This window comes from Danio aesculapii, chromosome 7 (assembly GCF_903798145.1).
Source record: "Danio aesculapii chromosome 7, fDanAes4.1, whole genome shotgun sequence".
Lineage (NCBI taxonomy): Eukaryota > Metazoa > Chordata > Actinopteri > Cypriniformes > Danionidae > Danio > Danio aesculapii.
This window is the reverse complement of record NC_079441.1, coordinates 6889732-6917094: the sequence shown is the minus strand read 5'-3', so window position 1 is coordinate 6917094 and position 27363 is coordinate 6889732. Positions and strand designations below refer to the sequence as shown.

At 39.3% G+C, this 27363-nt stretch overlaps 1 protein-coding gene and 4 non-coding genes across 5 annotated transcripts in view; 1 reads left to right on the top strand and 4 right to left on the bottom strand.

The window, feature by feature from the left end:
* Positions 1–27146, bottom strand: part of helz2c (helicase with zinc finger 2c) — a 33312-nt gene extending 6166 nt beyond the window's left edge. Inside the window, exons 1-10 of the mRNA XM_056462597.1 lie at positions 27094–27146; positions 10496–13441; positions 10325–10410; positions 7363–7494; positions 5688–5858; positions 5402–5546; positions 5102–5200; positions 2662–2854; positions 534–668; positions 246–458 (exon numbers count right to left, since the gene is read on the bottom strand). Coding sequence (XP_056318572.1) covers positions 246–458; positions 534–668; positions 2662–2854; positions 5102–5200; positions 5402–5546; positions 5688–5858; positions 7363–7494; positions 10325–10410; positions 10496–13441; positions 27094–27146 — 4173 coding nt within the window. The remainder of the gene's footprint in view (positions 1–245; positions 459–533; positions 669–2661; positions 2855–5101; positions 5201–5401; positions 5547–5687; positions 5859–7362; positions 7495–10324; positions 10411–10495; positions 13442–27093) is intronic.
* trnan-guu (transfer RNA asparagine (anticodon GUU)) lies at positions 21244–21317 on the top strand. Its single transcript has one exon. It is a non-coding gene; the product is annotated as a tRNA-Asn (tRNA).
* Positions 22330–22403, bottom strand: trnan-guu (transfer RNA asparagine (anticodon GUU)). Its single transcript has one exon. It is a non-coding gene; the product is annotated as a tRNA-Asn (tRNA).
* Positions 23763–23836, bottom strand: trnan-guu (transfer RNA asparagine (anticodon GUU)). Its single transcript has one exon. It is a non-coding gene; the product is annotated as a tRNA-Asn (tRNA).
* On the bottom strand, positions 24036–24108 carry trnak-cuu (transfer RNA lysine (anticodon CUU)). Its single transcript has one exon. It is a non-coding gene; the product is annotated as a tRNA-Lys (tRNA).
* Positions 27147–27363: the final 217 nt, after the last annotated feature.

The following is a 27363-nucleotide window of genomic DNA, read 5'->3' as shown; positions in this document are numbered from 1 at the left end:
TACTGACAGAACTAGCGTCTTTCATTTTGTTTTACACTTGAACAACTAAATGAATGCTTAAGTCTGTTTAACTGAATATGTTTTAAATACATTACAACGTTGATGCTGTACAATGAACCGTATGAAATTGAAAACAGTAAACAGTCACATTGAGGTTTCGCCGGTAGTTCATCATTGGCACTAGCAGTGTATACAGCCCATTGGTCAAATTAATAATGGCATCGGTGTGGTTTCATCAGACTTACCGCCTGCTCTGCCTCCTCAGTGTTGGCCATTGAGTTTTCATTGCCCTTTTCTGTAGACACCACTAAGCTGACTTCTTTTCCTTCAATGTGTCCGAACAGCATGGCCGTAGGCTCCTTGGACTGGTTCAGCAGGTAGCAGGGTCCTCGTTTAGCTCCAGTTTTCAGTTTGCCATCATAAAACTCTTGTGAAGGAAACCTGCAAATGTCTGCATGCTAACATATATGTGCGTGTGTGAGATAACAAAGGAATAGACAATAAACAAAATGGATCTTTTGTTTAGCGCTAACCATTCTATACTGCGTGTCCAGCATTCTGGCCAGATCCATGTAGCGTTCAAACAGAGATTTCTCCATGCCCATGTTCTTCACATGGCCACACTGCACGATCGGCCGGATCTGTTGGTGATCGCCCAGCAAAACAATCTGGAAAATGAAGGTGAAGAAACATATCAAATATGTGCTAGTCTTCAGATGATTTTTTTAGATTAGATTAGATTAGATTCAATTTATTGTCATCACACATGTACAAGTACAAGGCAACGAAATGCAAGTAAATGGAACCCTCCCGACCGTGCACAGACATCACAACTCCAGGGAAGACAGGTCACAGGAGGTGGAACAGGAAATAAGATACATTCAGTAGAGAGAGGCAAAAAAAAACTCCCTCTCACCTTGCTCTTAAGTTAGAGCAATGTGAGATCAGGGAGAAAGAAAAAGCCCCAGCAATCTAGCACAAAAACATACCGACAAGACATAACATTGCCACAGGGGATGGGAACAGGGGGTGTGGATGTAGTCCGGTAAGGGCGGGCAGCCATCAGGTCCTGCAGCCATGGAGGCGCTGGTCACAGACCTGCCTACCCTCTCCAGTGGGTGAAAGCATACGAAGGCGTATGATTTAAATCTTTCCGAAAAATTTTAACTAGGTTATGTCAACTTAAAATGCAGTGTAACTGATGTTGATTTAATTAAGAACTTTCTTACAGAAACATAAGCTACACTCACCGGCAGAGCTTGACATGAACTTTTTTGATCACCAGCCACTGTGGCTAGTGGATTTCCAACATTACTAGCCACTTACTTTTTCCACTAGCCACACTTTTGTTGTTGGGAAAATACATTTTGTATGCATAAATGTGACTTTGACATGCTAAAACTATTTGATTTAGATTTTGTGTTATGTCCACATGCCTCCTCATTCATTTCACTTTTTGTGTGTGTTGTGTATGAGCTGCTCAGTGTGCATGAGCAAATGGGTTGTGTCATTGCAATTAGACTTTTCAGAGCTCTAAATTAAGCATTTGCCAAATTTATCGGTCCATACCACCAGTTAACTACACATAAATGGGGAGTTGATCTCATATTAAAGCAATGTTATTGTAAAAAAAAGATAATTAAACAATATTAATAAAAATACCTGTAAGAAAAAGTAAGCAGGTAAAAAAAAAACATAGCGTGTGTGATCATGAAAGGATGATCACGTGCACATGGTTAATGTTAGGTTTGTTATTAACCTGATCAAAAAATTATTAAAGTGAAAGCAGAGTTTGCTGGAGCTTACCAAAGGATGTCTTTTTAATCTTAAGCTATTAAAAGCAGCAGGTCTGTCCAGTCGACTGTCCAGTTCGAAGAGAACCGATCGCACCAGATTCGCTTCTATAGGCACGGTTGCTTCACGCAAGTAAATGGGAGCATGCAGGCTTTTTAACAGTCGCGCGCTTCACATCACCTGCGCATGCGAGTGATCATCCTCTTTCGGTATTCACCTGATTTCTTTTGTTCGCGCGAGCAAAATGACTTTTGTCAGTCCTGCTGCTTCTCGATTCTAAGATCACATTTGCACGAATATTGGGCCACCTTTACTGTCGAACCGTGCTTTTAAGACAACTACGATTTAAACATTATTTTCAACCAGCCAAAGTGCTAGTGGGAGTGTCTGTCTAACATGCCACAGCTCAAATCTACCGGCATTTGGCGGGTGTTAATGTCAAACCCTCCTCACCGGCTACTTTATTAGACATTCCTGTCTAAATACTTCTTAGCGCAAATTTATTATCAGCCAATCACGTGGCAACAACTTAATGCATTTATGCATGTAGACATGGTTGAGACGATCTGCTGCAGCTCAAAGTGAGCATCAGAATGGGGAAGAAAGCTGATTTAAGTGACTTTGAATGTGGCATGGTTGTTGGTGCCAGACGGGCTGGTCTGAGTATTTCAGAAACTGCTGATCTACTGGGATTTTCACCCATCTCTAGCGTTTACAGAGAATGGTCTGAAGAAGAGAAAATATCCAGTGTGCGGCAGTTCTGTGGGCGCAAATGCCTTGTTGATGCCAGAGGGATCAAAAGAAAATGGCCAGGCTGGTTCCAGCTGATAGAAAAGCAACGGTCACTCCTCCAACTCAACATCTAACCTGCTGTGGATGGTGGGAAACCAAAGGGATGAAGGCCTCTGGTTCTGTAGCCATGGCACATTCGTCTATGAGTATCTGCCGGAAGTCCATGACCTCCCGGAGTTCAGGCGTCAGTGCTGATGAGCAGGTGCACAGAACCACATCATACTTCTCGATCTCATGCTGATTCGCTTTCTTCAACAGTTTTCTGTAGCTGCGAAGACATATTTCATAAATCATGCAACTTTTCAGGCAATTTTGTTTTGTTAATGTAAACCCACAGGAAGAAAGAAATCCCAAAATGTTCACTGATAAACCTGTCGTAGGACAGACTTTAGAAACATTCATTCATTTTCCTTCAGCTTAGTTCCTTATTTATCAGGGGAATGAATCGCCAACTATTACAGCATATGTTTTACACAGCGGATACCCTTTCAGCCGCAACCCAGTACTGGGAAACACCCACATGCTCTCACATTCACATACACAGCCAATTTTTGTTTACCCAGTTCACCTATAGCGCATGTGTTTGGATTGTGGAGGAAACCCACACCAACACGGGGAGAACATGCAAACTCCACACAGAAATGCCAACTGACCCAGCTGGGGACTCGAACCAGTGACCTTCTTGCTGTGAGGCAACAGTGCTAACCACTGAGCCAGTGTTTCCCAACCCTGTTCCAGGAGGCACACCAACAGTACATATTTTGGATGTCTTCCTTTTCTGACCCATTAACTTCAGGTGTTGGAGTCTCTTCTGATGTTATGAAAAGTTGATTCAGCTGTGTTTGATTAGGGATGGGTTGAAAATGTGTACTGTTGGTGTGCCTTCAGGAACAGGGTTGGGAAACACTGCACTGAGCAACTTCCCTCAAATGGAAATACTTTAAATGAAAAAGCATGAGTAAATTCAAAAGCTAAAATTGTAACTTATGTTGTGGACACAAAATTGTCCAAAGGCTAATATGCAAATCAGGATAGCTTTTTTCACAGTAGCAGTGAATACAAGAACAGTCAACACACACACCCTATAAATCAGGGGTTACCAGATTTGCTCCTCAAGGGCTGGTGTCCAGCAGGGTTTAGTTCCAACCCTACTCAAACACACCTGAACAAGCGAATCAAGGTCTTAGGTCGTGGTCACACTAGAGTTTGAGCATGCGAAATGTTTGAGGTATGGCCATGTGAAAAGGGGCGAGATAAAAGAAGATGATTAGACATCGATAAAGCGAGCGATTGCTCCATATTACATTTCTGTACAGTGAGGTCACACTTTAATCTTCTATTGGTCCCACACAGTCACATGATGCAGTTTCACAAGTCAAAGAACTTTGGAACGCAGCGACATACAAGCTTGTGTTTTCAAGCTGCTGCATTCGTGTGTGTATGAATGGAAATCTATGGGGCGAAAAGTACAGCGTGACCGTAACTGTTGCGACAGACCCTAAAATGTCTTGGTTTCCTGAGCCCTGACTGTCCCCAAAGTAATACAAATTGTCAGTTTCACAGCATGGCTGTGTCTTCAGGTGAAACTTTCAGGTCGAAGAAACTGCTTTTATGTTGTCAGTAGCTGGGCAGGTTTCTAATATGTTGTCATCCACTCTGCAGACTTACATGCTAAAAAGATCAGGCCTGAAAAGGCAGTTTATCCTGCCGACAACAACACTTCATTTGCATGATTTGTTTTAGAATGTATAAAAAACTAATGCTTGCTGTACAGTTGAGAGTTTTCTTTCGATGACGCCAAAGCCACGCTAAGTTCTTCTTATTAAAAGATTCTGCTATGAAGACAACCGAAAGTTCTCCCTGGTTTTTTGGGCTCTTCATAGAATTTCACAACAGTTTGGTGCCGTGAGCCAGACTAGAGAAATTCACAACACAGACAAGTCTTCACAATGATCCCATGACCTATTAACACCTGCAGCTTCTCCTTGATGGACGTCCAGTGTTCTTCAGCCTCCGGCACCTAGACTGCAGCTCTGCACAGGAAGTTTGGCCAGAGGAGATACCCAGCTAAGCCTGGTTTCTCTCAAGGATTCACTTTCGTCAATTGATGAAGTTTGTTCCTCACCACTGGCTTGCTTGGTTTGGGACTTGTGGAGCTAGACATCAATTGATTTGCTCTTAAGAGTTTGGAGTTTCAGCAGTGTAAGTTAAGCCACACTGAACTGAACTAAACTGAACTTCAGCTCTGAAAACTGGACTGACACAGTTTCAATTTACTACAACTTCTATGTTAAGCTGCTTTGACACAACCTACATTGTAAAAGTGCTATAGAAATAAAGATGAATTGAATTGAATATATCAGAAACTTCCAGCCAGGTTTGTTGAGGCAAGCTGGAGCTAAACTCTGCAGGACACCGGCCCTCCAGGACTAAGACTAATGACCCCTGCTGTAAATGCATACTCCTTACCAACACAATAATAGAGGAACTTATACAAACTTAATGTCTCACTCACTTGTCTATTTGGTCCACTGATAAGTTCTTTTCCAAAGCCTTTATTTCTTCTGAAAAGGGATTTTCAGGTTTCCGCACAAGGTACATCAGGGTTATATCTCTGTGGGAAAATTCAAGGTTTAAATAGGTGTATTCACACACTATTTATTACTATGTTTGCAATGAGAATTTGGGTGAAAAATATACAGGGGGCTAATAATTCAGGAGGGCTAATAATTCAGACTTCAACTGTTTATCAAGTAAAGACTTGCCACTGCCACTGTTGTCCAGTTTGTACACTACATTTTCAGAAAGCTCTTACCTGAGTTCATCTTTTGGTTTATCATCACGGAGAGACCTGCGGCTGAGTTTCAGATCGCTTCCTGTATAGGGAAACTCGCGCATCTCCATCTGGTCACAATAGATTCTCAAAGGCTTCAGGGCTCCACTGAGTTTCAGCAACTGCTCTGAGAAAGTCACTTGAGAATGAATGCATTGATCAAACATTTACATCGACATACTTGCAAAAACTACGCATCTTATTCCCTCATTAATAGTAGGTGCTACGTTTGTATGCATAATCAGACTTGAATCCGAACACAATTCACCTGCAACAATGTCCACAGACTTGTTTGAAGGTCCACAGTAAAGGATGGCAGGCTTTTTCGGGGGGTTCTCATCAGAATTTGAATGATTTGGTTTAAAAGATGTCATAAAATCTTTATTCTTCATGAAAAACTGGAAAACAATGTGAATGCCAACCACTGTTTTGCCTGTGCCTGTGGATGACATGTTGGAGCACATCAGAGAAGCGTTTCTTGAATTAACTTCACATTTAAAATATAACACCCCCAAATATAAGACAAAAACACATAGAAGACAACACAATGGGTCAAACAGTGAACAGTGAAACAAAAACCCTTTCAGTGTGAGCACCACTCAAATACATGTCAGTTTAAAACTAGATTAAAGACACATCTCTTTGCATTAGCATACACATTAAACACAAATGCTTTTGAAATCCAAATCCTCTAATGGATTGTTAGTCTGCATTATTTAGGGCAACCAGAGTTGGGAACACTTCCCAAAAGACATTACAAGTTGAATGGCATCTGCGGTTATGTTAGTCTGTTTTTATTATTGCTGAGGTTTCCATAACCTTGGACCAGGCCGTATCCTGAGCAGCTGCTGTGGTGGTCATGGAGGAGTGGAAAGCATGAGACTGATCCCTGTAAGACCCCAGTCACAGACGAGTCCTTGCATTCATCCTAAAGGGCCAGTCTGTACACCAGCCGGTGACCTCTCCCACCTGCAGCTTCTCCACGATGGACGTCCAGCGTTCTCCAGCCTCCAGTGCCTAGACTGCAGCTCTGCACAAGACGTTTGGCCAGTGGAGAAATGGTCATCTCCAACTGAGCCTGGTTTCTCTCCGGGAGAACACTACCCAAAAAAAAAATCATTTGAACGGCATCTACGCTTATATTAGAATGTTTTTTATTTATCCCGAGGTTTCCATAATCCTGGACCAGGCCGTATCCTGAACAGATGCTGTGTTGGTCATTGAGAAGTGGAGAGCATGAGACTGATTCCTGAAAGACCCCACTGACAGACAAGTATTCGAATTGATCTCTTGGGCCAGCCTGAACATCAGCCAGTGACCTACTCACACCTGCAGTTTCTCCACATTGGTTGTCCAGGGTTTCTCAGCCTCCGGCACCTAGACTGCAGGTCTGCACAAGAAGTTTACCCATAGGAGAAATGGTCGTGTTCAACTGAACCTAGTTTTTAACAAGGTTATTGTTTCCTTCACATTCGTCAGTTGGTGAAGTTTTGTTCCTCGCCACTGTTACTGTTTGGAGTCTCAGCAGTGAAAATTAAACCACACTGAACTGACTCCAACTCTGAAAACTGGACTGACACAGTCTCAGTTAACTAGAACTTCTATGTTAAGCTGCTTTGACACATTCTACATTGTAAAAGCGCTATACAAATAAAGATAAAGTGAACTGAATCTTTAAAATGCTTTTTGCTTCAAAAAAGTGTAGATGCCCCTTCAGCCAGCAATGTCTTGGTTGTTGATACTGACTGAGACACCTTCATCTTCCAAATGATTCTGTGAGTTGTCTGAAGTGATTCAACATAATTACTTTGAACCCTAAATGAATTAGTCATAACTACAACATCCAACATAAATATCAGCCAAATACATGACATAATTCTTCAAACTGAGGAAGGGCTAAGCTTATAGCTGCCACTGTCATGTGAAGTATTGTATTATTTTACCTGGCGGGCCTTGTATCACAGTAAAAGGTTTCTTCATAGCTTCCTTAACAGCTTTCTTCTGGCTCTTATTCAAAGTTGGCAGGTTCAGGCTTTTGTCAACATCATACAAGCTGAAATTTCTCATATCAGTATCTAATACAGGACAAGAAACAGTTTTACCGCGTTAACACATACAGTACAGATCAACCCAGCAGACACACAACGTCATAAGACATTAATATTAGATTTAGGTCACCAGCGTCTAAAGGACAATGTTATTTTGACGTCCAATAATGACGTAAAATGACGTTGATATTTTGGTTTATTTTAAATTATGTTAAAAAGTGACCAAAATCCAACATTGAGCCAGCATCTTAAACCAACGTCATATTGACGTCAATTACTGACATTTATTCATCAGGTATAAATGTCAACCAAAATCCAACGTTTAATAGACGTCATATTGTCAACGTCCACACGACGTCAAGCTGTAGCATCATTAGATGTTGATATTTTGTTGTTTTTAGGTTGTGTTGGAAAGTAACCAAAATGCAACATCTGTATGACATTGGACATTGGCCTGACGTTGGGTTCAGATGTCAACTCAACAATATGCAACATCCCATGATGTTGGGGAACAACGTCAATCTGACATCATGTTGACGTGTTGTGCTTGCTGAGAAAAATTAACCAAAACTTTTGATTTTTCAAATATAATTTCAAGAGTTCACACTTAGCTGATGATTGATTATAAAGCTTGTTTGGCATGCGGTCCTGGGAGAGAGCCCTGAGCTCATAAGATCCTCGAGCCCGGGGCTCCCTCCCGTTGCAGGGCGAAAGGGGAGTTTGAACTCAGGTAGATCTTGAGAACTTCCCTGCTGAAGTAGCTAATGAACAGATAGTGATTGCTCTTAAGAGATAACTTCTTACTAGGAGAATGTCTATGGTGCCGATTTGGATTAGTCAGTTAACTTAAGTTGCATGTTTTTGGACGGTGGGAGGAAACCTTTGGGGCCGGGGGAATCCCACGTGAGCATGAGGAAAACGTGTAAACTCCGCACAAAAACTTCGCCTGGCTTGGTAAGGACTAGCACCAGTGACATTCTTGTGTGAGGCAACAGTGCTAACCACTGGGCCATCATGCCACCTATCTAGAAAAGAAGGATGAGTAGGGGTGAAAGGGGGGATTCTTGAAAATGAAGATGGTTGTTATATGGAACTTCAAGAGTTCACACTTAGCTGATAATCAATAAAGTGTATTTGGCATGCTGTCCCGGGAGAGAGCCCTGAGCTCGTAATATCCTCAAGCCCGGGGCTCCCTCCCGCTAGAAGGGCGAGAGCGGAGTTCGAGCTCAGGTAGGTCTCGAGGACTCCCCTGCTTGTTGCCGCGTGAGAAGTGTAAACTAGTGTTGTTTTTGGTGATAATTTGGTTTAGTCTATTGCTATGGTTTATGTTTTTGGATGGTGGGAGGAAACCGGGGAACCCGGGGGAAACCCACGCGAACACGGGGAGAACATGTAAACTTAGCACAGAAACACCAACCAGCCCGATAGGAGGTTGGACCAGCGGTGTTCTTGCTGTGAGGCAACAGTGCTAGCCACTGGGCCACCATGTCGCCCTATCGGAAAAAGAGGGAGGAAGTAGGGGTGGAAGGGGTGAAGCTTCAAGACGAAGATAACTGGAGTGAAAAACTCTGGTTATTTATAATGCTTCCGTAATCATCTAATGGGTCAGATTACGAAGCTAATGAGGAGCCAGCCGTGTTGATCATAAGCACGTGATCCTCTCGAAATTAGTTTATAAATAAACCACACTTAGGTTATTTATAGTGGCTTAGGAATCGTCTGATTGGTAAATCATGACTTGGCTAATGCTGGACCAGCTGTGGTCAATCATAAGTTTATAATCATTAGTGTATAAATAAACTTCACGTATAATTTAAAATTTAAAGCAAGTTAAGTTGTTGAATATAGGTTACAGCAAACTGTAAAAAAAACCTACACCTTAAATTTTGTCGAATCAAATGATTTTTTCTAGTCATCTCAACCTACATCAGTTAAAAAACTACTAAAAATATTACGTTAAACTTTGTATAACTTAAAAAATGAGTTGAAACCCGATTTCTGCATTAAAATAAGTAGAAGTAACATAAAAGCTTTTGTTGTGGTGGCTTTTTGACATATTATTTTTACAATACAGTCAATGATAAGTAGGAAGTATAGAAATTAAGAGTATATAGACTATAGGCTACAGGACATCACTCATCTTGTGCTGCCTTATTTTCACCCTACAATTAAAATTATGTTATTAATTGGTTCAACTGTAACCATATAAAGCTTAAGGAACACTTTTGTGCAACAATAAAACCCTGCAAAAGCAATATGTTTGCCTGTGTATACAGCATCACACCAGGGTTCGCGTTTACTGCAGGGTTTTTTTGCATGCTTAAAGAGTTGAAACACTCTGGACTGTGCGAAGAGTTAAAGTCACATAGACTGTTTTGACAATGTTAGGGTTCCTTTCCTGGACTTTGAACATCTCTAGGCTGTTGCAGTTTATGGAGGATGAGAGAATTCAATTTTATCTGTAATACCTTAATTTGTTTTCAGAAGATGAATGAAGGTCTCAGGGTATTGGATTGAAATGACGAAGAGTAATTAATGGCAGAGTAGTTAATGACTTCCCCTTTAAGGGAAAAGTAAATACAAAGATTTTGGATTCAACAACTATTTAATAACTTATAATATTAATATTAATTATAATATTAATATTAATAATAAGTTTTTTTTTGAATTCTTAAAAAATGTACTATTTATAAAACTTTTCCTCATCCATGCATTTGTTCAGCTGCAAGGGCTAATTAGTTATTTGGTTATTTCTGAGTTAACTTAATGCTAAATCCCTTAAGACAATTGAGTTATGTACCTGGTTTCAAATAATTTGCATCAAACAAACTGCTTTGAATCCTCTTGATCAACTTACTGTCATTTAGTTCAAGCTGTCCAGTGGCAACACTCTTCACCAGGTTATTAGCCCATTGTAGATTTGCAACCGCTTGCTCCCTGAGCCTGCAAGAACACTGGATTACAAACTGTGTGTAGGGTATATAACTGATTAAATCTGAAATTCATCAGCAATATGAACATCACTCACAGAAATGGAATTTTTTTGGGAATGACTTCAATGGTGAAATGTGTTCCCTTGTTAAAAATCGTTGCTGGAATGTAAGTCATAGATCTGTGTGTTATCTTAAAATTAATGCGCCCTTTAGTGTTCCTATCCTTTTCTTTCTTTGATTTGGTGGTTACTGCATGTGCAACCCATGTGAAAGGCAGGCAACCCTGCAGATCTGAAACTGTAGAAAGATCCATGTGTTTTCCAAGATTCTCGTCCAATTTCTGATGCCTTAATCTAATGCACAAGAAGCAGTTGGTAAGGTCGAACTCAAGAGACCATTGCGTTTTCTGATTCTTCGTTAGATGAAAAAAACCCTGCAGATTTATTTCATCTTTCCAATTTATAACCACATCCTCTAAGATAACACTGTTATTTTCCTCCAAGGCATTATAGGCTGTGTCTATTTGACATAGCTGTGTCCAGATTTTTTGGTACTCCTGATAACTCTCATATGAGGTTTTTGATGCAATGCATACTGAATCGGAGAAGCATAGAGTAGGGTTTCTTGAGTGCTCCAAACAGATCTCAAAACATTCATTAACACTGAGCAGCTGAACAACAGGAACTGGAAGGCCATCTTTGAGTTCGGATCCAAGTTGAACCTGAACAACATCTCCGAACTTAAGCTCCAAGTTTAGCTCCTTATAATGCATTTTGCTGTTCCTCTGTGTTGAAGAAGCCTCACTCATAAGTTTTTCCATTTCTCGCTTCTCCTCTCTCTTCATGTTTTGAAAGCACTGCTCAATCTTAGCCCAATCCTGATGCTTAATGGCAGATATTAGTCTTTTCCACATGATGCTTGACACTGGTGTCACATTCGTCATGGGATTTGAGGGATACCGATTCTTAAACGCTTCACCAAACGTATAAACTCTCCTCTTCCAATGAAGAGTCATTGAGTTCTTGTCCTCATTGTATTTTGGCTGATCTACAACTTTAAGATGCTTGTACATGATAGTGATCAGGTCTAACGAAGGCTGTAGGGGGAATGATATGGTGAACTCATGCCCCTTTGGAGTGATCTGGTCCACCATAGCAAGATTGACTACATCTCTGGGTTCAAACTGAATCTTTCTTAGTCTAAACACCAGAGCCTCCTGTTTCTCTTCTGCTTCCATTCCTGACAAACAAAACCTGTTGATTTCATCATTTGTGTAGTCTGCCTGCTTCAGGTTTTGCTTTGACAGCATTGTGTGTAGAAGCCTCTGTACGACAAGGTCCAGATAACGCCTCATAGGAGATGACGCCCAGGTGTAGGCGTTCAGCTGTAAATCATAATGACCCAACCTGGACTCCTTTGAAGTGCAAGAACGAAGGATGACTGCTTTTCTTTGGATTTCACGAAAGTCCTGAACCATCGGTACAAATGTAGGGTGGATTTCGTCTGAAAAAATTAACTGCGTCAAATTATAATAGTCCCAACTCCGTGCAAACTCTTCCATCTTGTGAAATATGGAGGTGAAAATGTTAAACGACATGCCTGACTGTTCAAAACCATCATGCTCTGGATTATATTCGATATTTTCATCGAACAAATTTGAAAAGTAAGCAGACATGGGTATTAGGTCAGTGTATTTCTCTTTAAACTGGATCAATCGGTTTGGATCTGGCTCCTGGTGGCATCTCAATGGCGTGAGGTCTCTTGTGACGTCTGCAGATATGAGTTCTTCAGCCGCGGCACTATTGTAGAGATTCATCAATTCCTCCATCATGGCCTGAGAGCGAGTTTGCCCGAACTGCCTCCCACATTGCCATCCACCTTCCAGTCTGTATTTTCTATGGACTTCAGAAAAACGGTAAGCGACAGCTACACAATCCTCCAAAGAAGAAATCTGTAGAGGTTCTGTCTTCGAGAAGTACTTCTGGATAATTTGGTCTGCCTCTTCATACGACATCCGTCTGTCAGAATTAATGCGAGTAAGAGCAAATTGAGTGCTTCGTATTTTGCTTGTTTTTTTGTCAACGACCACCAGCAAGGATACAGCTCTCCGTTCTTCTCCATCTATCAAACTCAAGTATTCCTTGCTGATCTCTCTTGAGAACATAAAGGCTACGTCACCTTTTTCAGGAGTGTAAATGGTTCTGCCACGCATTCTAGCAAATTGGTCATGCTCACTATCTTTGATAATGTAGCTTGCAACATCTGTGATGTGAATGCCAATCTGGTAGGAATCACCCATTTCAGATACACTAATGGCATCATCCAAGTCTTGAGCTGTAGTTGGATCGATGGTGAAGGTGGTCATTTTAGACAAATCCTTCCTTTTTACACCCTCTTTGTCTTCTTGTTGTTGAAAAGGTGGAGGTTTGTCTTTAGAGCCAAGTTCAATGTCTAGCATTTCATGGAAAGCATCGCAGGCTGGAATTACTTTAGTAACCACCCCGAGAGGGTGTGTTTTTTTGTTTTCCCATTTTATGAAATTAACAACAAACATATCGTTCTCAGCTACTTTTACAAACTCTTTTGTCACCCACCGTCCATACTTGTATTGTCGTACTTCAACTAGACCCATGTCAAGCTTCGTTTGAATTGTTCGTATTCTGGTCATGCATTTGTTAACAGCAGTAACATAATTTGGGTTATCCTCCACCATCTTACAGACAAAGATTAAAGTGTCTTCATCTCTATTTATTAATCCAACCACCCTCCCATTACAATCTTCTGTGTTCAAGATCTCCACACAGACTTCATCTCCAGGAAAAGACCGGCCCACGTTTTCTCTTCCGAAGATTTTGATAGTGAGAGTCGGTTCATCGAGAGGCCTGGCGTATGCCTTATCGTGTCTTTCTGTTTCAAGTTTACAGCGTTTAAAAACATTTGGCCTTGAAGTCAAAAGTTCTTCAATATCTTTCTTGCTGAGTTCCTGATCAAATTCTGGCTCAGAGCCATTCACATCGGATTCTAAGGTCTCCATGTACTTCCTGTTTGGAAACACAAAACAATTTATTACAGAAGATATGGCAAATGTGAGGGAACATTTCCTATTAACAAAACAAAGAGCTAACAAGGTGATTAGATAACAAGGGGCGGAGACAAATAGTGACCAGGGCAACTAACAAAACAGATGAGGTGACAAGACCATGCCTGTGGCCAAAATTGCCACCTATACCTTTAGTATAGTATTTATTAGACCTTTAGGGAGAAGCTATCAGTGCTTTAGACCAGGGCTATCAGTCCTTTGGGGTGGGGATATAAGTCCTTTAGGGGAGCGCTATCAGTAATGTAGGGAAGAGCTATTAGTCCTTTAAGCCTAGTTTATACTTCTGCGTCAAGTGATCGGCGTGACCCACGGCGCATGCAATGCACGTAACCGTGCATTTATACTTCTGCGCACTGTGTGTTGCACTGCAATAACACTTCTGAAACGCTAGCTGGCAGTGATGTTTTAATGATCCTCTGTGTCGAGTTTCTTCACTGGTGTTTTGTTTTTTCTGAACGCTTCCTTAATGTACAAGTGGCCCAAATTCGCTCATTTTGAGGCTGGAATCGGCGGACGTGCAACAACTTTAATCATAAGGTAAACACAAACAACAAACTACACGTCGTTGGGATGTGGTTACATTTTTTGTGAGGTGCGCGTCAGCATCGCCGACGGCCACTGCGAGGGCTATGCGACTATGCGTATAGGCTGCACCGTTGCATACGCATGCGCTTGACGCAGAAGTATAAATCAGCCTTTAGGGAAGAGCTATCAGTCATTTAGGGCAGGGCTAATAGTCCATTAGGGAGGATCTATCAGTCATTTAGGGCAGGGCTATTAGTCCTTTAGGGAAGAGCTATCAGTCATTTAGGGCAGGGCTATTAGTCCTTTAGGGAAGAGCTATCAGTCATTTAGGGCAGGGCTATTAGTCCTTTAGGGAGGAGCTATCAGTCATTTAGGGCAGGGCTATTAGTTCTTTAGGGAGGATCTATCAGTCATTTAGGGCAGGGCTATTAGTTCTTTAGGGAGGATCTATCAGTCATTTAGGGCAGGGCTATTAGTCTCTTAGGGAGTAGCTATCAGTCCTTTAGTGCAGGGCTATTAGTCCTTTAGGGAGGAGCTATCAGTCATTTAGGGCAGGGCTATTAGTCCTTTAGAGCGGGGCCATTAGTTCTTTAGGGAGGAGCTATCAGTCATTTAGGGCAGGGCTATTAGCCCTTGAGGGAGGAACTATCAGTCATTTAGGGCAGGGCTATTAGTCCTTTAGGGAGGAGCTATCAGTCATTTAGGGCAGGGCTATTAGTCCTTTAAGGCAGGGCTATCAGTTAATGTCTCATTTCTTGTTGATGTTGAAAATTAAACATTTTCTTAAAGAAGGAGCAGCAGAGTTATTGATAACATTAAAAACAAGGCAAAGGCTAGAACAATATATCATATTTTCAAAACTCAAAATGTTGTGTTATTACATTGGATACTGGATATTACAGTGATGGTACAGTCGAGGTATTTCATTTTTTTACGCTTTATTTTCATTGTCATTGAAAAACATGCATACAGTACTGCCTAAATCCTGACAACAAAAGAATGGATCAAATATCAGTCCTCTTTGAAGTATGTCGAGGTTTTTTGTCATGTATTTCAAGTGTTCACTTGTATAATGATTTCATGCAAACAACGTCATACGACATTGGTGGTAGTATTAAACTAATCCACATACTATATAAGTAGCATGTTTCACCACAACACCTGCATGATCATATTGTTTTTCATAAGCTGCTGATAATTCACTGTCGCTTATAAATAAATAAAAACTAACATTACCAATGTGTAAACACAAAAAAATATATATATATATATTTTTTAAAGGCATCAAAGGCCAGTGAATAATTCACATTTGGTCAAAGACTATAATTAAGAACTGGTTAAACCGGTTCAACCTTGTAATGATATACAAACACAGTCCAACATCTAAATAAATCAGACATAAAAACTTACCTTTTCGCCTCTAAAGAGTGGCAGTAGCAGATGTCCCAGTGGCAGATGCTTTGGTTAAAAGTCTCTGCTAAAAATGACTAAATGTATATGCAAGTCAAGGTCTCATTTGGCATTAACTTTGCATGTCACCTGCTCCCTCAGTCAACAAGCTATTAAAATGAATGTGAGTGCTCTCGTATTGTGTTGTCACAGCCATTGGTGATATGAAAATGTGTGTCCAGGTTTTACTGTTTGCCACTCCCATCATTTGAGGGCGAGAAAAGCATTATCGACCAAAATATGGCTAATGGATGTTATAGTAAATACTGTAGTGTTTTTGAACCATAATATAACAAAGTACTTGAATCAGCATGTTGTGGTGATTCTATTGTTGCTATGGTAATACAACAACTATAGCGATTAAACCAAATTACCCAAGTTTTTGAAAGCTAAATATATTATACTACAATACACCACAGTGAACTGTAGCAATACACTTCACCATATATTGTTCAAAAACACTGTAGTATTTACTATAAATTACTATACTGTTTTTTCAGGTTTGGAGATTTTGTTTGCCTGACCTGAATCATCTGAAACTTTGAGACTTTATTTAAGGTAAATATGAATCTGAGAAAAAAATGGACCAGTGTATACAATGTATCTGTCCTGTGGGTATACATATGTAGAACTACACTGAAAAAAATGATTCAAAGATGATTCCTTGGATTTACTCAATTTTTTTACGTTAAGTGGTTGTAAACAATTTATTTGTGTTGAATTTAAACAAACAAATTAAGTTGAACGTTGTTAAATTTAATTTGTTTGTTTAAATTCAACACAAATAAATTGTTTGCAACAGTTTTGCATGCAACCCTTTTTTCAGTGTATACTAAAATTCTTTATACTTAAATATATATATATATATACCATAAAATCTGATATATATGGCCACATATGAACATATCTAAAATTATAGATAATATAATAAAATAAAATGACGCTTATGGCATTTTTTTGTCTGCAGAGATAATACTGGTAAAAAACTTCTACAATCACAAACAACCCGTCTGTCACAAACGCTAGCAAGCGGGATCCAATTGCAACTAAAAAGGTTTATTGAAAAGCTGCTTTGTACAATAAACAGGGCAGACGGAATAGCCAGGTGAAGGTAGCGTTCGATGGCGCATTAATGGCCGTATTAAAAATGGGCTTTAATTTAAAAACATGAAAAACGGGATGTACTCTCCTGTACACCGGAGGAAGTTTAAGATGGACTGCCACTGGATTAATTATCTTAGTGACAGTAAACGAGCCGATAAATTTAGAAGCAAGTTTGTTACAAACAGTACAGAGTGAAGTGTTCTTGGATGAAAGCCACACTTTTTGACTGACAACGTAATCGGAAGGCTTAGACCGGTGGCGATCGGCCTTGGTGCGAATGCCCACCTGGGGAAGGGTCAATCTGGCTCATGCGCTGGCAATTCTGGACAAAGGCGTGAGCAGATATCAGATTCTAGACTGGGAAAAACAGGTGGCTGGTATCCTAAACTAGACTAAACGGAGACAGGCCCATAGCAGATACTGGCAACCAGTTATGTGCGTACTCAACCCAAGAGAGTTGCTGGCTCCAGGGTTCTGAGAAACTATACATTGTAATGTATGCTCCAAATCCTGATTTCACTTAGGGGGCTTCCACACAGGTTCTGCATCTTGTTTATATACACTATGAACAGCAGCTACGCTAATTATTCTCTTTATTCTCCATTTCCACCTGGGGATACTCATCCCGAGGCCCTCAAACTATGCAGAGTCACTGATTTGATCCAAGACCAACGACGAGATGATCCCAAGGTTTCCATATCCTGGACCAGGCCGTATCCTGAGCAGCTACTGTGGTGGTCATGGAAGAGTGGAAAACATGAGACTGATTCCTGTGACGCTCCAGAGACAGACGAGTCTTCGCTGAGGCCAGCTTCCAGCCTCCGCCGCTGAGACTGCAGCTCTACACAAGACGTTTGGCCAGCGGAGAAATTAAAATGGTCGTGCCCAACTGAGTCTGGTTTCTCTCAAGGTTTTTTTTCTTCACTTTCGCCATTTAGTGAAGGTTTTTTCCCTCTCCGCTGTCGCCTCTAGCTTGCATGGTTCGGGATCTGTAGAGCTGCGCATCGTTGGATTTGCTCTTCAGTGTTTGGACTCTCAGTAGTGATTATTAAACCACACTGAACTGAGCTAAACTGAACTGAACTTAAACACTACAAACTGAACTACACTGTTCCTATTTACTGTGACCTTTTATGTGAAGCTGCTTTGACACAATCTACATTGTAAAAGCGCTATACAAATAAAGGTGAATTGAATTGAATTGATTGGCTCTCTTCGTTTGACCATTACTCTGAGGATGGAAACCAGAGGAAAGACTAACTGTGACCCCCAACAAATGACAGAACTCCTTCCAGAATTTGGAGATAAACTGAGGTCCCCTGTCAGAACCCACATCTTTCGGCAGGCCATGAATGCAAAAGACATGGTCGATGACAGCAGCCGCTGTCTCTCTGACTGAGGGTTATTTGAGCAGAGCTATAAAATGTGCTGCTTTCGAGAACCAGTCCACTACGGTTAAAATAATCATATTACCACTGGAGGGTGGGAGTCCAGTGACAAAATCTAGCGCTATATGGGACCCGGGTCTCGAAGGCACTGCCAGCAGTTGAAGGAGCCCAGCAGGTGGATGATTAAAAGTCTTAGAAACATTGCCATCAAAACAAGCCAAAACAAAATCGCGTACATCACGAGCCATAAGTGGCCACCAGAATCCTTGTTTAATCAGGGATAAAGTACGATTCACACCTGGATGACACGCTAATCTGGAAGAATGACCCCACCGGATGACGTCGGTCCGTAAAAACTTTGGCAAGAATAACCGACCAGGTGGACATTTGGACAGAAGTGTTTCTACTACAAGCGAACCCTCAACTCGATCTCCCAAGAAACAGCAGATATGACCATTCTGCTGGGAATGATGGACTCAGGAGTCGGCGTGCACTCAGAATGTGAGAAAGCGCATCAGGCTTGATGTTTTTAGAGCCTGGTCATTACGAGATGGAAAAATCAAAATGACCGAAAAATAATGCCCATCGAGCCTGCCTCAAGTTTAACCTTTAAGCGGTCTTGATATACTCCAAATCTTTGTGATCGGTCCAAACTATTAAGGGAACCCCCGAACCCTCTAACCAATGTTAACCTCTTCCAGTGCCAGCTTGACCGCGAACAACTCTTAATGCTGTCTTAACGCTCACCCTTAATGCTGTCTTACATACATATATATATATATATATATATATATATATATATATATATATATATATATATATATATATATATATATATATATATATATATATATATATACTGCAGAATAAATGTGCAACTCAGCTCTCCTGTTTCCACCAAAACTGTTCAACGGGGGCACACAGCGTCAATATACAGGGTGGGCTACTCTAGTCAAACCTTTGGTTCCTCATGCCAATGCCAAACGTCGGTTTCAATAGTGCCAGCAGCGAAAAACTTGGGCTGTGAACCATGTGAAACATGTATTGTTCTCTGATGAGTCCACCCTTACTGTCTTTCACACATCCGGGAGAATTATGGTGTGGAGAAGCCTCAAAGAAGTGTACCACCCAGAGTGAAGCATGAGGGTGAATCAGTAATGGTATGGGCTGCAATATCATGGCATTCTCTAGGCCCAATACTTGTGCTAGATGGGCGCATCACCGCCAAGGACTACCCAACTATTCTGGAGGACCATGTGCACCCAATGGTTCAAACACTGTACCCTGAAAGCAGTGCTGTCTATCAGGATGATAATGCATTAATACACACAGCAGGACTGGTGACAGAGTGGTTTGATGAACATGAAAGTGAAGTTGAACATCTCCCATGGCCTACACAGCCACCAGATCTAAATATTTTTCAGCCTTTTTGGGCTGTTTTGAAGGAGCGAGTCAGGTTTTTTTTCTCCTCCGTCATCACATAGTGGGCATCACAGCAAGAAGGTCGCTGGTTCGAGCCTCGGCTGTGTCAGTTGGCGTTTCTGTGTGGAGTACATGTTCTCCCTGCGTTCTCCCAATAATGATGGAATTTACATGTTCTCCCAATAACGACGTCAAATGACGCTGATATTTGCGTGACTTTAGTTTGTGTTGGAAAGTGACCATAATCCAATGTATTTTATATATATAATCTATGTAAATATAATTGAACATTTTCAATTATATATGCATATAATTGAAAATGTTCAATTATATTTACATACATGTGTGTATTTATATATACATAATAATTATCCACAGTACACACATTGGCCTGCACAGTCACCTGACCTAAACATTATTGAGCACTTTGAGAAGAATGAATCAACATCACTGTATTGGCAGCAAAAGGAGGCCCTACACCATACCAATGAATAATTGGGGTCTAAAACCAGGTTTCAGTTTCATTGTCCAACCCTTAGTGGGGAGACAAATATTTGATCCTCTGCTGATTTAGCTGCTTTATATATACTGAATTTACTGACATAAAAAAGTATGAATAATGCTTATACAGCATTTAATAACGATAGATCAACATTTACTTTTATTAAAAAGTAAAGTATTATTTATTAAAGTCCAAATTCATGTTTGTTCTTTATGTATCATACTTTATGTATCAATATATATATATATATATATATATATATATATATATATATATATATATATATATATATATATATATATCATTTTTCTTGTTAGCTGACTCCCTTTATTAATCCAGTGTCACCACAGCAGAATGAACCACCAAATTATCTAGCACATTTTTACCCAGCAAATGGTCTTCCAACCACAACACATCTGTGGGAAACATTCATAGACACTACAGACAATTTAGCCTACCCAATTCACCTGCACCATGCAAACATGCAGGGAGAACATGCAAACTCGACACAGAAACGCCAACTGACCCAGCCAAGGCTCAGACCAGCAACCTTCTTACTGTGAGGCGACAGCACTACCTACTGCGCCACTCTACACACACATCATATATTTAAATATAATTGAACATTTTTAATTATATGCATACATGTGTGTATTTATATTTACATAATAATTATCCACAGAACACACATATATTTTGTCCAAACTAAAGTATTTTGGAAGTCATTATTCACAATTAATCATGACTTATTTGGATCGTTTTTAATAAGCCTTAAAGCGGCTTTGTTTTTGTCATGAAAAATGGTGCCATAGTGTAAAAAAATTCTGTGAACTTCTGTAAATCATAGAAAAAAAAATTCTCAGAACAACAAAAAGACAATCCTGACACATTTACATGTATACAAGTAAAGTTATGATGCTTGAAATATATTCATATGTCTAAGTATCAATCCAAACTGAATACAGCAAGCTTTTGAGACTATATTTTTCGGCTGTATGTCTTATATTACTTAATATATATATATAATTATTTTATTTTATTTTATTATTATTTTTTTTTTTTCTCAAATTAAATAATATTAACTAATTCAACCTGTGGTAAAGAGTTACCATTTATATATTAGTCTGTACTGACACCTAGTGGATGTTTTACAAAGGCATTAGGAATGATAGAACATACTGGATTAAAATGTCCAGGCAATGTACCTGACCCTTTCTTTAAAATAAGAATAATATTAACAACAGAGCTGTGTACACATCTTTAAAACAGAAACCTGTTTATTATCATCAACTATATGCTGACCTTGCTTCGGTCCACATGAATTGCTTGAGTTTTGAACACTGCAGCAACTCCGTCTCTGTGGCGCAATCGGTTAGCGCGTTCGGCTGTTAACCGAAAGGTTGGTGGTTCGAGCCCACCCAGGGACGAGTCAGCTTTTGGACTTCATTAAAGGGGCAATTCACCAATTAATTACAAACATCCTTACAATTTATTGACACACAAGTGGTTTCAAACCTGATCTTCTTCTGTTAAACACAAAACTAGACGTTATGAAGAATGTTGGGGGAAAGCAGCCGTTTACATCTACAGTAGGAACAAAACAGCGACAGTGATAACCACTGAGCCACCGTGCCCCCCATACATACGTACACACACACACACACATATATATAAATTAATGGTTTAGTTTTGTTGCAAAAACCTGGCAACCCTGCAAATTACCAATAAGGAGTATTTATGGGTTCTATGATATGTTGAACACAAAGAAGATACACAAAAGTATGCTGGACAAAACAGTCATTGACTTCCCAGTATTTTTTGTTCCTTCTATGGATGTCAATGGCTGCTTTTACTCCAATATTTCTCGGCTGTATGTCTTATATTACTTTATATATATATATATATATATATATATATATATATATATATATATATATATATATATATATATATATATATATATATATATATATATATATATTTTTTTTTTTTTTTTTTTTTTTTTTTTTCTTTCAAATTAACGAATATTAACTAATACAACCTGTGGTAAAGAGTTACCATTTATATATTAGTCTGTACTGACACTTAGTGGATGTTTTACAAAGGCATTAGGAATGATAGAACATACTGGAATAAAATGTCCAGGCAATGTACCTGGCAACCCTGTACATTACCAATAAGGAGTATTAATGGGTTCTTTCATATGCTGAACACAAAGAAGATACTCAAAAGTATGCTGGAAAAACAGTCATTGACTTCCCAGTATTGTTTGTTCCTTCTATGGATGTCAATGGCTGCTTTTACTCCAACATTCCTGCTAATATCTTGATATCCGGAAGAAATAATTTCGGGTTTGGAACCACTTGCGTGTCAATAAATGGTGAGGATGTTTTTAAATAATTGGTAAATATCCTCTTAAATGAAGTCCAAAAGCTGACTCGTCCCTGGGTGGGCTCGAACCACCAACCTTTCGGTTAACAGCCGAACGCGCTAACCGATTGCGCCACAGAGACTGTGAAGCGACTTCGCTCTGTGAGTAGATTTATTCCTCCACTAGATGGCAGTGGACTAAAGCGTAAGCGCATTTGTTTTTTTTTTTACTCACACTAGCACCACAAGATGGCGATATTTAAGTGCTGTTGGGGATGTTTTCATCCACTCTAGAGTGATTTTGAGTCTAAATTTGGCCACAACTTTCTCTGTGTTTCAGCTAGAGGAATCATTTTGGTGACAAATATGATTTTGACACATATTTTGAGCAAAAACTCAACAATACAAATTCACTACCCTTTTATTATGTTCGGGATGAAAATATCCACTGAATTAATCTGCTGTAAAATGCATCACATTAATATTTTTGTTGCATAAATCTGTTAATCAGCCTCAATCCTGACCAAAACTACTGAACTGCTTAGAAAATAACAGGATTTTCACTCTTTCATTGTCAAATTCACAAATGATGTTTCTGATTTGGTGGGAAAAATGACGGATTTTTAATATAAAAAGTAATACAACAGTGTCTTTGATGCATTGTTTTTGATTAATTTGGTTACTGTAGGTGGCTTTTTTTGCCCCATTGACTTCCATCATAACCACATTTTTTTAAAATTTGTAGTTTCTACTGTTGATCATCAGTTGGCACCATGAACCCTTTATATAGGCCTGTGCAAAAAAAAAGCTTAGTTTCTGGATATTATATAGAGTATAACAGCAAATTAAAGTGTGTGTGTGTGTGTGTGTGTGTGTGTGTGTGTGTGTGTGTGTGTGTGTGTGTGTGTGTGTGTGTGTGTGTGTGTGTGTGTGAGAGAGAGAGAGAGAGAGAGAGAGAGAGAGAGAGAGAAAGTGACCTTTGCACACTTACCTTGATGTGTCTGAGAAAATCAAAATATGCGTCTCAGCTCTCAGAACTACATGGAGTAAACAAAAACAAAGACTGTATTGATGCACCATCAAATGAGGATATAATGGAAGTCAATGCTGCAAAAACAGCCACCAACAGTAAATTAGGGAGAAATAAAAATCTAACAACGCATCAAAGCCAATGTTGTTACTAATCATTCACAAGACTGTGATAAAAGAGTAAACAATCCAGTCCACAATTACCTTCTACATTGAAAATACGCCATTTTGTGTGTTTTTTCAACAAATCTGTGACATTATTTATGAATTTGCCAATTAAAGAGTGAAAATCCTGTAATTTTCTAATCAGTTCAGTAGTTTTGATCAGGACTGGGGTTGATTAACATATTTATGCCAAAATATTAATCTGATGCATTTTACAGCAGTTTAATTCAGTGGATATTTTCATCCCGAACATAACAAAAGGTTAGTCAATTTGAACAGTGCACAAGGGTTAAAAGCATAATAACATTCGTCCCTGGGTGGGCTCGAACCACCAACCTTTCGGTTAACAGCCGAACGCGCTAACCGATTGCGCCACAGAGACGGGATAGCGCTTGTGCTGACGTCATCACGTTTTATGCGTCAGCTCCACTGGAAAACGACCTGTTAATGTAGTGTGCTTTTCTCCCTAAGATACTGTTATTAAGGTTTTTCAAAAATGTCCCAGAAACGCTCAGCACTGCACCTTTCTACGAGTTAGAAAGATTTCTACTCGTGTATACGAAACAAAACAAAAGGTGAAGCGCCCAACTTGGGGCTCGAACCCACGACCCTGAGATTAAGAGTCTCATGCTCTACCGACTGAGCTAGCCGGGCTTGCAACCACATTCTGCGGATATCATAATCACTGTCCGGACCAGAACCGCAGCGTTATTCATATCATATGACTTATTAAGTCTTACGTGTACACATTCATACCAATGGTGATCAAATCCCTGTGGCAGCACTTAGGGTGCCATTACTTTACAATATGGACCCTCCTGCGCAACAAAAGATAACAGTAACGTACGTTATACATACAGAATGCGGCTTTAAAGTTTTGAAGCGGTCTAAAATAAAATAACTATAAAAAAGAGTAAGTTACAACTCAGACATCTTCCATCTGTAAAATTATGTTGTGTATTACTGCTGAGACTAAGCAGTATGTTTGCGGCGCAAAGTTCTACACACTTCCATGATAGCAGGGTTGCCATGTCCGCAGTTCCCGCTCTAAGCCTGTCCGCGAGTTAAACAAGACGGTATATTGCATTAATTAGATTTTTATGGTTGCGTTGAAACATTTTACTACCAAAATTCCTACCAAATTTGAAACCCACCAATGGTAAAACTGTGCTATATGGTGAAACAGAGTAAGCACACCTTTAACTAGAGGAGAGACTGTACTTGCGGCTGTTTTTTGTCAATGGCAAATGTTTAGCAGGACTCTCCATGGCAGTTTTATTTTTATTTTTGTATTGAATAACGTCAAGAAATACAATACAAGTAAAATACAACAAATGCAAAGAAAATATTAAAGGCTAGGGGGAGATATTAACAATATCACAGGAATATTTTAAATGACATTCAGGCTTGTACAAGTCGCATATCTTAGTGATTTTTTGATGGTAATATGCACTCAATATAATGCTTCACTTCATTTTTAAATGCAATAAAATTAGGATTTTTACCTGAAAATTGACATTTATGAATACGAAATTTGGCCATTAAAATAAAGAAATGAATAAAAAATGCAAAAATGTATCTCTAGATATTCCTAAAAGAACATCTTTCCAATGTAAACTAATGTTTTCATCAATTTTGACAGCAATAAAGTCAATTACATTTCACCAAACAAGACACATATACACCAGGACAGTTGCTAAACAATAACTGAAAAAGGACGAAATCTACATACAGAAGAAAGACTGCCAATTTACAATGTAATTAACCTATTAACTGTTTAAGATGTTTAAAAATATCTTTAATTTAAAATTAATCTCACACGTTTAGGTTTCACTTGTGTTGCAGAACACCAGAGTTGTAGTCATGAGAGACACAATTGCCAGCTGTGCTGTCAATCTTAAAGTAAGATTATTTTTTCATGATAACTAGGGCTGGATTTAGTGATTTCAGGGCCCTAAGCAATTCGAGACATGGGACCCAGAAGTTCTACAGCAGTATACAGTCAGGGGCGAGTTTAGTGATTTAGCGGGCCCTAAGCAACTCCAGCATGGGGCCCCAAGTCCTGAAATGCACCCTTTCTACTTTTATTCAATTTTTATTTATTTTGCTGTTTTTTTATATCACTTAATCTTCTTTTCTACGTTTTATCTCAATGTAAACTTCACATTTTAAATAATTAGATGTCTTAAAATGAATTTACAACTAAAAATAATAATTATTTATTTTTTATAAGTTTGACTGCTTGACTGCTTCATGACTGAGGATGGTGGATATTTTTTTCCCCATAATAATATTATTAAATACCATCATTATAATAATATTACATTTTATAGTATATTAAATAATATTTACCTATATAAAAATGTATTTGTTTGCCTCACTATACAACATATGATAGAAAATTATGTTATATGTAGTTTATAGGCATAGTCTTTGTATTTATTTATTTAGCTGTCTTTTTCTCATGTCACTCAGTTTTGCTTTGTGTATTTTTTTCTGAACCCAATCTCTACATTTGAAGATTTGTTTGCTTAAAATGAGTTCACAACTAAACATATTGAATAAACTATTTGGTTTTTAAAACTAGGCTACCTTTTCATCTGATCTGACTGCTGGACTGATCCATGATTGGGGATGGGGGGGGGGGGGGCACAATTGCACAGATGTACTAATTAAGGTAAATTTGTATTTGTTAATAGTTTGTAATATTTTGTATTTGCACCCTTATCCTACATAATATGATAGAAAATGACATTATATATAATTTATAGCAACTTGTAGTTATTTATTGTGGGCCCCAGACCTCCTCCTGGGCCCCTAAGCCAGTTTTTCCCAACCCTGCTCCTGGAGGCACACCAACAGTACATATTTTGGATGTCTCCCTTTTCTGACCCATTAACTTCAGCTGTTGGAGTCTCTTCTGATGTTATGATAAGCTGATTCAGCTGTGTTTGATTAGGGAGAGGTTCAAAATGTGTACTGTTGGTGTGCCTTCAGGAACAGGGTTGGGAAACACTGCCCTAAGCAGCGGTTTACTTTGCTTATTGGTTAAATCCGCCCATTACCATAACAAAATCTTTATAACTACTAACAGCCAATATGGTTATTTTCAAAGTAAAAACTGTGTATAATGCATATCAAGATGCAAAATATGTATTTTGAGGTTGGAAATTATTGGTAGGCTATAGTTTTGTTGGACAAATCTGGCAACCCTGCACTTAACTAGCGCAATCAATAAAGTACATACGTGTGTTCAAACATGCATGATCTGCAAATATAGATGTTAGACCCTTTTTATATGTCGTGTGTAGCTTTCATAACGTCATTAGTCATCTTTAATTTTAGTTTGTGTAGAAAAATATCATGTATCCTAATGAAATTGAGAGAAAGTGCAATATTATACACGTTTTGGCTAATGAGGGGTTTTACATTTGAAGGAACTCATTAAAACCACAGAGAAGGATTGATTTGATGTCGACTGTTTTTTAGGCAACAAAAAACAGCAATGTGATGTGTACATGCACATTAAGTTCCAGATTAACTCATCTTTTGACGACTAAATAGCGCATGCAAGTCTCACATCTTTATCCTGAACATAATTTACATTCAAAATGAACAACAATCATTTAATGAACTCACCTGTTGACGCTCACATCATCCTGGATGATGAAGGCTAAACAAATACTCAGCATTACAGGATTCGTTTCGAGTTGACTAAACCAAACTCATAAAGTCAAGCTTCGTTGGGAGTCTTGGGACCATGAGGAAAATCCAGGCTGCGATGCTGAGACACGATATAATACTTTATTCAGTAGGCTTTGGCAGAGATCGGGGAGCGCGTGCACAGGTCGCGGCATTAACGAACAGCCAATCACATGCCTGGAAACCGTGATTGACGTCTCGTGAGAG